This window comes from Lutjanus erythropterus, chromosome 2, assembly GCF_056507025.1.
Source record: "Lutjanus erythropterus isolate fLutEry1 chromosome 2, fLutEry1.hap2, whole genome shotgun sequence".
Taxonomy (NCBI): domain Eukaryota; kingdom Metazoa; phylum Chordata; class Actinopteri; order Lutjaniformes; family Lutjanidae; genus Lutjanus; species Lutjanus erythropterus.
The window spans coordinates 8,457,088-8,467,815 of NC_139318.1; the positions used below are offsets into that span (position 1 = coordinate 8,457,088).

At 37.6% G+C, this 10,728-nt stretch overlaps 1 protein-coding gene across 1 annotated transcript; it reads left to right on the plus strand.

The window, feature by feature from the left end:
• The first annotated feature begins 3,412 nt into the window (after positions 1–3,412).
• On the plus strand, positions 3,413–6,454 carry ppp1r3db (protein phosphatase 1, regulatory subunit 3Db). Its single transcript, XM_084744019.1, has 2 exons — positions 3,413–3,766; positions 3,970–6,454. Exon 2 carries the CDS (start codon positions 3,990–3,992, stop codon positions 4,902–4,904), a length of 915 nt encoding a protein of 304 aa, XP_084600145.1. The 5' UTR covers positions 3,413–3,766; positions 3,970–3,989; the 3' UTR covers positions 4,905–6,454.
• The last annotated feature ends 4,274 nt before the right edge of the window (positions 6,455–10,728 follow it).

A 10,728-nucleotide genomic window follows, 5' to 3' on the forward strand; every position in this document is an offset into this window, starting at 1 on the left:
AATTAAGGTCAAACAGTCAGGGTGCTGCTATTGTGCATGTTGGCCCACTGGGAAGGCTCTGCTACACTAAATGGAACAGGACCTTAACCCTTAAGAGGTCCTTTGATATCCTAACACATTTGTCCCTAATGACAAACAATGTCAGCTTCCCAAAAACTGCTCTAAAAATATTATACATTAATATTTTTTCCACTTTAAACGAGTCAGTCTTTTAAAAACTATTTCAGCCTGAAATATACATATCAAATATAAATTATATTTTTGGGATTTTACCCCTTTAAAGGCCAGTATGTAATAGAACAAAATCACAAAAACTCAATATACATAAATACAATTCAAGGAGTATTTGATTATTATTATTATTATCAGAGCCTGAGATGGGTCAATGATCAGCAACAACATTGATTTTGATGCATCATTATTTTTCCTGCAGTGTAATATTAGCCCATGATACACAGGGTGTATATCACATATGTCGTATCACAGGGTGTCCATAAAGTCTCTTTACAATTTAACAAATTTATTACAAAAAGCAAATGAATAGACAAATATGTGGAAATTATTACAAAATGAAAAGTACATATGGAAGTTTTTTTTTTTGCGTCATTTAATACACCTCTATATGAGCACCATTAGTTGCACAAAGCACATGAAGACAGTACTCGATTTCTTGCCATGTTCGCTGTAGCAGAGCCTCATCAATGGTGGCAATGACATCAGTGATCTTTTACTTCATGTGTGAAGCATGAATGTGATTAAAAACTTTGATAACCACTGAGTACATAGAACAAATGTCATCAACTGCTTTTGTAATAAATGTTTTAAACTGTAAAGAGACTTTGTGGACACCCTGTATGATGATTTTCACTAGGCCTTCTCCTACTACAAGTTAAAGTTTTTTTCCCACTAAATGCTTATTACTCTGTTGTGTTCTAAAAGGATGAGGAGTCGTCCTCGCACTCAGAGTGCAGAATCATTTCCAGACCCTCCTGTGTGCTGTAATGTCTTACTATCTCCAAAATGACTACTCCTGCAGTACTGCTCATACTACTGCAGTTCACCTGGATAAACAACCTGAGTGAGAACCAAAACAAAGGTTCTCGCTACTCATCGTTTTTATTACTGAATTAGTTTATAACGCAGTGTGGGCTCACACACCATTATCCAACATCAACTGCGACACACACTCATCATCTCAGTAGCAAGGCACCCTTGCAGAAAACAGTAAAAAAGTGTGAAATTTTGCAGCATGCTTTGAATGGGAAAAAGTAGTGCCATCTGGTGGACAAATAAAAACTAAAAATTGAAAGCTAGTAGTCCAAAATGAAATCTTAACATAAAGTAATGCATTAGTTCATGTTAAGATAATTGTGGGATCAAAAAGGGCATTTTCAGTGGTCTTCAATTGGACATTTTTTGTCATTAGGAACAAATGTGTCGGTTTTTGTGTTGGAAGGAAGGAGGAAGGAACTGAGATGACAATTCTAAAATTCTAATTTTTAAAAATGAATATCATCTGTTAAATATTAATTCAACACAGCCAAAATGACTTGAAAATAAAAAAACCGAATGGCACAAATGTCCTTTGGATCTCTTAAGGATTAATTTGTATTATTGGTAACACCTGTATTTACACTACTATTTCATATCAATGTGGCTGCTATTGTTACTTTTAAATCATTACATGTACAGAGATCAGTAAAAAAACAAATATTAAAAGTTTATATCACAGACAAACAGATAGTAACCAGTAATTTAGTCATTCTACTAGTAACCTGGTACGGTATGTAGTTTGTTACACATGAATTTATGTAAAACAGAAATCACATACTGTGATGTCCAGCTGAACTTGTCTCCGTCTTCATCCTTGTGGCACACAGTTCTGTATCACCTCCATCCACTTTGCCTCTGTCACACATGTCTTTCCTGCTCTGTCTCTGCGCTCGCTCCACTCGTGCAGGACTCTCTGGCTCATGTAAGTGAGTATGTTAAACTTTATGCTGCTATCAGAAACACATACTTAATTAGTTACAGTCAAACAGAAAAGTGTGAGTGACAGGAGTAAACATATCCCGTTGCAATTGTTCAAGTTACAACCCAGGATGCAGCATGTTTTCTGTGCATGCAGCAGGTGTGTTCAGCAGCAGCGCACCTGCATCTAATTAACGGTGATTCAAGTCGAGGCTCATGGTGCGTTCCAGACCACGCCGGAGGTCGGAATTTTCCCTACTATAAAAAAACTACAACAAACGTTGTTAAAAATCGTAAACCCTACTTTTTACATTAAAATCACCATCACATTGTATAAGCCAGTTCTGGGAAATCCTGCCTCCAACGTTGTCTCAAATGCAGCATCATCCCCATGGGCTAGTTCATCACGTTTTGTGATAATGGGAATAGATGCTAATGCTAAAATATACTGAAACCGACCATTTCAAGAGAAGACCGAAGGTAAGAGAAGTTGTATATTGTTATTTTCGTTGTAAACAAAGAAACAAAAAACGCATGTGTATATATATATATATATATATATATATATATATATATATATATATATATATATATATATTCCAAATGAAGAATGAAGAAATGTTTAGTCATTTATACAACTTAAGATGTGTCCATTTCATTTCTAGTGGCTGTGTCAAGGAAACAAAATTGCACTTTTCACAATATAATCACCTTACGATTTTATGCAAAAAAAAAAAAAAAGTAAAAAGAAATAAGTAAAATAAAAAACAAACATTACCACACTGTGGAAGCCGGTAACTGTGGAAGCTGAGAATGGCCATACTTACAAATATTTCACTATTATGAGATAACAAAGCTTGTTTTGTCATGATCAAGATAACTGGTTAATTATTTTGTTATCTAGACTAGAGAAAAAAAATCTAGTTCTCGTGTTAACTTGGGATAATTAAAAACATAACTGCTATCACAAGAAAAAAAACTTTGTTATCTCAAGATGATATAATTTTCTTGTGTCCTCGAGATAACAATTTTTGTGACAACAGGCTAATTATGTTGTTATCTAGAGAAAAATGTAATTTTATTGTGATAACTTGAGGTAATGAAATAACAACCCATTATCACAAGAAAAAAACTTTATCTCGAGATAATAATATGATTAACTTGTAATCTCATGATAACAGGATTTAAAATATATATATATATATATATTTGCAAGTAGGGCCATTATCAGCTCCCACACCATACAGTGACAGTCACCGATTAAAATTTCTACATTGCTCACTGTTTTGTTGTTGTTGTTGTTTTCTGGGCCCTCTCCAAATGAAAATAGTTGGCAATCTGACAACAGGATTTATGTCAGTACCTATAAAAAAGCAAGAAAGGCCCAGCCCACCACTATCTGCTATAAATATTCACTCTACACCTCCCATCTGCAGTTAGGGTCTCATGTTATATGTCAATGGCTGAACTCAAATGGTGGCAGCCATACCTTACAGTTTGTATTCCAGATTTGGTATTCATTGCAGTTACTGGCAGCTTTGTAGGAAGGTGTTGTTCATTAAATCTTCTTACTGGATCATCTACTGACAGTGGCTTATTATAACCTCATTACATTTTGCTCAAGATGTTGTGTTTGGTTCCCTGTGGAGGATTACTGGTATTTTCTGGCAATGGCAGGCTCTTGTCTGTCATCTGGTGGCAGTTGGGTTTGTAGCAACTTTGCTTGCAGACAGTGAACAAGGTCAGTGCAAGAGACCAGCTCAACAAGAGAACACAAGGAGTCTCTGCTGTAAAGGTTTGGTCCTTCTTGAACATGTTTAGCATGCAGCAACATTTGCATTATTTTACATTTATCTGTGAAATGTAGATTTGACGGATGGTCTTATCATAAAATTGCACTTTTGCCTAGAAAACTGGTGATTGTTACAACTGTTTGCATGTAGAATTTTAAAAACTAAATGCATTTTAGGTTATGCATTGGTTGGTTTGTTTCTCAAGGTGTGTTTAATGTGACGGACATGGCCTGGGCTTGCGGGAAATGGCAGCAGAGAGATTCTGGCAAGAATATGGGGTCCCAGCCTCAGTTCATCAGTGGCTCCAGCACTAAAAACACCACCACCATCCGTCTTCGGGACCTTTACGATCCCAAGCCTCAACCTCCCAAAGCCCCAGTCCGAATCCGCCCTCCTGCTCCGAGACCGCCCTCAGTGAAGGAACTCAATTTAAAGCAGAACTCACCCAGTGATCCTCCAACCAAGACAATCATGAGGAGGCGAACTCAGTCTCTTCCTTCATCTGCATCAACAAAAAAGGAACTCCGGAGCCTGCAGGTACGCTTTGTGGACTCACTGGGCCTCGAGTTAGAGGACGTTAAAGTCTTTAAAGTTCAGGAACATCCACTGATACCCCAACATGTCATGTTCAGACTACTGATGAGCTCTGAACTGGCTTTTGGGAAGTCGCTGGAGCTTTCCCTGCCTTACTTCAAACCATGTTTCCCTGAGAATATGGCAGCTCAGCCAGACTTCCTGAAGCGTCTCTGTGCTCAGAGCGTGTGTCTGGAGCAGGTCTTGTGCTCCGAACAGGGGATAACAGGCACTATACAAGTACTTAATTTGGCTTTTGAGAAAGAAGTCACAGTGCGCTACTCTTTCACCAACTGGAGAACCATCACAGAAACAACTGCATCCTGGGTATCAAGTGGTAACCGTGCTGAATGTGATGCTCCAGGAACAGATATCTTCAGATTACGTCTGCCTGTCCCACCTTTCATTCTGCAGCCAGGAGCCATTTTAGAATTTGCCATCTGCTACAAAGTAAAAGGACTTTGTTACTGGGACAACAATGATGGACTCAATTACAAACTGTCATGCCACAGTTACAAGGTGACTGTCCCAAGGGAGTGTGAGGACAGCATGCTGCATTTTACCTAACTGTCCACACGGGGGAGCTGCAACACCTGCACACAGATGTGGGTGACAAACAAGCAAAAAGGTTAACAATAACTATGTGTTGATGGGGAGAGTGAGCTACATGTAATTAGTTACACATGTTTACATATGTTTTGCAGTAACTTGCTGGTAGTTCAACTACATTCATTCTTGCATAGGGATTCAAGTAGTTACATTCTGTTTTGCATTTCTTGTGTAGTTAACTACTGAAACTAAACTAATTTTTGGGCCATAAAAGCACCATTGACTACTGACTGCTGGATAACTTAAATAAAACCAAAGCTGACATTCCATGCACTTTCCCATGAATAGTCGGGTTTTTTAAAAATCAGGATAAGAAATACTTTATTCATCTCCAGGGGAAAATTGGGTCTTGTTAGAGTTGCTCCCACGAAGCAAGAATGGAAATTAAGTACAGGTAAGAAATAGAAAACAACAGTAATAATATAACAAAAATATGAATCAAATATCAAAATAGGCACATTTTACATTTTATATATGACCTATGATGAGTGGGCATTTTTTGCAATAAAGTCAAATTGAGTGGCATTTCTTTCTGGCACGTAACTTTTGTGTTATATCTTATAATGATATTGTATCATGTGATTTGACAATTGACATGTTTTTCTGAGTAGCTTGAGTTAACCAGACTAGATTTCTCCCTAGCGTAGCTTTGCTGTAGTTCCACTTCTTTCAGTAAAAAAATCACTTGCAAAGCTTTGCTTTTAAAGCAGCTTCCTCACTGCTTTAATGTTGTACCTATGTTTACCTTTAGTAAAGTAAATTTTCTTAAGAACTCTGTTTCTATTATTTTGAGGTACTTTGCCACATATTGTGTTTCTCTTCCACTAAATTATATACTACAGTCAAATATTATTAGTAGTTTTTAATCCACCATATTTTAGTAGGTGTCAAGCTCCAAAAACACAGGATCCTTCCTTTCCCATAATGCAATTTAGAAGCATACCACAAACATTTTGGGCTCTATATACTGCCTGGCACACAGCGCAGCTGTCATTGCTATTTTCTGACTGATGCAGTTGTCATTTTCATGCCCAGTACCCATGTTGTGTTTGTACTTGTGCCCATTTGTGCGTCCACGGGAGTGTGATCATGTGTATTGTTGACGCACTGCTATCTTGAGGCAGCAGAAGGCGATAGCACCATTGACCAACACAAATCTGGACTAAAATATTTTCTTGCTATTTGAGGGACACATTATTCACATAAAAAGATGAGTGTACACTGTCATTGTAGGGCACTGTGGTTAATCTGACAGTCATAAAAATTAATCATAACAGGAGTTATATGTGGGTCAAATAGAGTGAAGACTGGAAAAAGATACCGTGCGCATTTACACACGAGGCATAGCAGCTGTAACTTCACTGTTTGTTTAAATTTGACAAGATCAGACAAGATCTAATGTTAATTAATGTCTTTTCTTCTTCTACAAATCTGAAACGTCTCACACAGTCAAAGTTTATACACTGAAACTGTTTGGAATAAAACAGCTGTATAAATCCTTTGGAGAATTTCCTTTGTCTTGTCAAGTTTCTAACCACGCTTTTTAGATTTGCTGCTTAAATATTAATGATATTTGCTGCAGTGACATCATTGCACACATGGAAGTGTTTGAGATAATTGTAGGCAGCCTCTCTGATCATTAAAGCATCTCTTGATGATGTTGAGCAGCACAAGTTTTCCAGGTGATTTGTTTATTTTGTGTTATATTGATGTATGAGTGTTTTCTCCCACATTTTACTTTAATATTAGAGAGAAGTTGCTTTCAGTAATGTATGTCATGTCAGTCATGCTGCTGTTCCTCATGCATAAATGTGTGCAAGGAAACACATCACTGTATTTCACTCACCTTCAAACCCATCCACTATTAATTATTATTACTATTAATCATAGGGTTTTAACAGTTAATTAGCAAAATGGAGATGGATATGCTCTAAATGCACTTGCGCCATGAACTTTATCCCAAAAAGTCATCAAGATTGGGCCTTTTGGCTTTCAAGCCAGAGCTGAGATAACCCAGATGATACCACCTTAGTACAAATAAACTAAATGAATAAACTTCATGTGTAAAACAAGTGGAGTGGCCCTTTAAAATATTCCAGCCTCCTCCAGGTCATGGAAGGATTGCTGTGTTCCTGCTGAGCTTTTATTTAGATGAAATCCCTGCCACCTCTGTACAGACCTACGGAAGAATTTGCTCACTGTGCACTTCAGCGAGTCTGGTGACCCAATTTAATGATCAACAGTCTGAGTTCGACAGACACAGATATTGTCGTATCAGAATTTGCACAAGGTGACAAATCCATATTCTTTGCTGATTTCACACAAATAGGGAGGACTTAATGATCCGTTGGCAACCTGAGCAGCTTGTTTGTTTGAACTGTGTACTTTCTGCTATGATCGACAGGGCTCGGCCTCAATCTTCTGAGGCTTGTTTTGTTTTTAGAGGAGGATTACAGGGAGCAGTGTTAGCTCCTCTGTTGCACTGTGACCAGTTACCTTAGATCCCCGACAGCGCTGACCTTTCACTAAAAAGTTTCCACTGATATGAGAGGCCGGATTCCAGAGAGCGCTCTGGCAGGCTGAAACGGTTGGCTCACAGGAGGGCATTCTTCCATCTGCATTAGTCACTGCAGCTGCATGGCATTCTTTAAACATGATAGCAGCTATCTGAGCACCCAAAACATTACTGAGCATGTCGGGGCTAAATCCATACCCCATCAGTCAGAGAAAACAAAAATAAAGTTGCTCATTAAAGGTGTAGTCCGTGACCCAAATGTGAGTGAAAGGTTAACCCTACCTCCAAAAATAAAAACAAATGAAAAATAACCAGTTATAACTCTTAAACAGCTCTTTAAATACAACTAAATCTAAGTTATAAGTTCTTCTGATATTATTATGATTTGTTTACATCAGTTTATGTTTATAACAGGCCCATACGATATTTTCAGTCACGATCTTGTGAGTTTGGAATCTCGTTTTTTGCCAGTGTGAGAAACTTTCTTGAAATAATGACCTAGTATTTCAAAATAATGGCTTAGTATTGCAAAATAACTACTCAGTATCACAAAATAATGACTCAACATTTCAAAATAATGACTCCACTATAAATGTGACTATAATTACAATTTATGGGTTAGAAAAAAAAATTGAGAAGAAATTGGAATTCTATGATTTGCTGTTAAATGTGCATACAGATTATTGATTGAAGTGCTCTTCTGCTGCAGCACTACACTGTACACTCCAGGAACGCTGACAATTTCATGTGCAATTTGAAGCTGTCAGATATTGCGGTTGTGGGACACTAGATGGCGCCATTGCTCACATCTAAGACTGTACATGTTCCATTCAAAATACAGAAAATGTCAAGGTGTGTTTGATTTTTGTGTTCAGAGGTATTCAGATCCTGTATGTAAAAGCAGCCATGGGGCAATGGAAAAATATTTCAATACAAGTAAAAGTGCTGCATAATTGCTCCTGTCAGATGTATAGGTTATTATGTTATTAGATTATTATTACTAATGCATAAACATATAAAAATAATTTCATAATTTTCGATGGTGTAGGTAGAGCTAATTCTGTCTACTTTTTATCCTGCAGGACAATTGGACAAATCCTCTTAACCTGCAAAGTATCATATCTAGTAAGCTGTCAGATAAATGACGTGGAGTAAAAAGAACACCTTTACCTTTAAAATGTGGAGCAGCGGAGAACTTAAGAACCAAGAACCTCAAATGTAGTAGCACTTGAGCAAATGTACTTTGAAATATTCCACCACTGTTTGTTTCAAAATAATTCCACGTAACAAATTGATGCAATTTAATGTGTTTTGTTTTCACAGTTTTCCCTCGTATTTAAAACCTTATGAATGCATGTTGTAAATGTCAGTCCTTTTGTTGAACTTTTGTCAGTTAAGTCAAAATACCTTTTCAACTTTGTTCTTCAAGGAGAAATCTGCAATATATTTATGGTAATGAATCATAAAATGATCATGATATGTCATCAGAGATCAAGGAAACATGTTAAGTTGAAATACTTGCATGTCTAACAACACCACTACAGCTGCAGAGTCCTCACTTGAATTTTCTGTTCTGGGCTGGAAAAACTGTTTCTCTGTTCGCCCGTTTCATTAATTAGAGTTCAAATTAATGCCAAACGCTCGCTGAATGAGTATGTGTCTGTTTATGAGTCGTAAGAAATCACTGATAATCTTGTAGAAGGAGTACATGTTTATAACAGTTAAATTGAGTAATATTTTAATGGAGTCTGGCAGACAGTGAGACAGGCAGCCACTATACTCAAAGTCCAGTGTGTGTTTTCAGAGCACTGGGCTTTATTAATAATTAATAATTCACAGAGTTATAAACAGTTGATCAACTTACAGTGCAGGACTCATTTTCAGTTTATGATGTAGAGCGTGTCTTGCACTCCTGCTGCCTGCCTAAACTTCTCTGAGTCTGAGGAGGAGGAGGAGGAGGAGGAGGAGGAGGCAGGGGGATACAACTCGCTTCAACCATAGATTGTGTGTTATTATTATTAGGATTTCAACCTATTTAATATAGAGTCTATGGCTCCTACTTGTTATTTGGACTGCAGTACTCATTTTTGCACATGCAGTTGCTACATATTCTTCCTTTAAATTGCAAAAAAAGAAACTTCTTCTTATGAATTAATTTCTCTTATTCCTGGCACTAATACTAAAAGTTCAACTTTATTCTCATAACTTCAACCTTATGTTCAACATTTGGACTTTCTTTTCAAAATGCAAAATAAAAAGATTTTTTTGTCAGTCATTCCTGGCCATAACACTCTTCTGTCAGCGTCATCTCTTATGATAGAAAAAAGTGAGTGTACTGTACGTATCTTCATTATCCCACACTGATTCTTTAGAGCGCTCTACAAAACTCTATCTGCCTTTAGAGACTTTTTTAATCAGTCTATTTATAAAAGTAACAACATTCTACAGCTGCAGGGCTCACAGAGGGCACTTACAACCCTTTGTGTCTTGCATTTGGCCTCTGTAGGTTGCTTGTACTGTAATTACTGGATTCATAGACGATGACTTATTCCACTGGAGCATTTATTGTGAGGCACGCTGGATAAAGGCATGTGCAAAAATGCTCTTAGCGCTGCGAGGCTCTGGTATGCCCTCTGCTTGTTCCTCCAAAACCTTTTACACCAGAAACAAACACAAACATGCCTTCGGTTCTCCGGGGCTGCCTGGTTTTCATTGCTCTTCCATGGCCTTTGCTTATGATGATGCTCTTCCTCACTAACAGTCTCAGCTGTCATGCCAGTGTGTTGTTGGGGCACACATCCATGCCGCCTCGCAGCGCTGTGTCTGCCTTTATTTGGGGCTGTCATCTTGTGCTTATTGCCGGTAGTTATATAAGAAAGCACCATATTAGGAGCCAGCCTGCTCAATAGTGACGTTGGCTCTGGGGACTGGCTGGGATTGAAATGTAAAAATTGATGCATCATTATGGGTCCCAGCGATTATGAGTTACATCATTAAAACACTATTATGGCCTGTGTGTTTCGGAGTAAAGGAACTGGGCCGCTTGTAATATTTCTTCATTGTTAGTCTCAAATGTATGATGATTCCTTCATTAATGTTTGCAGAAGCAACATTTTGTTAATATGAATCTAATGTGTGGTTAAAAATAACAGCTCTGGGTGCTCCTCAGAGACTAACAGTGACGTTCTGTGTCATTCTTATGCAGTGCTGCAAAATTACTGTCAAAGTGTTTTTCAGGAATGTATGGAAATTGGAAAAATGGTCCAA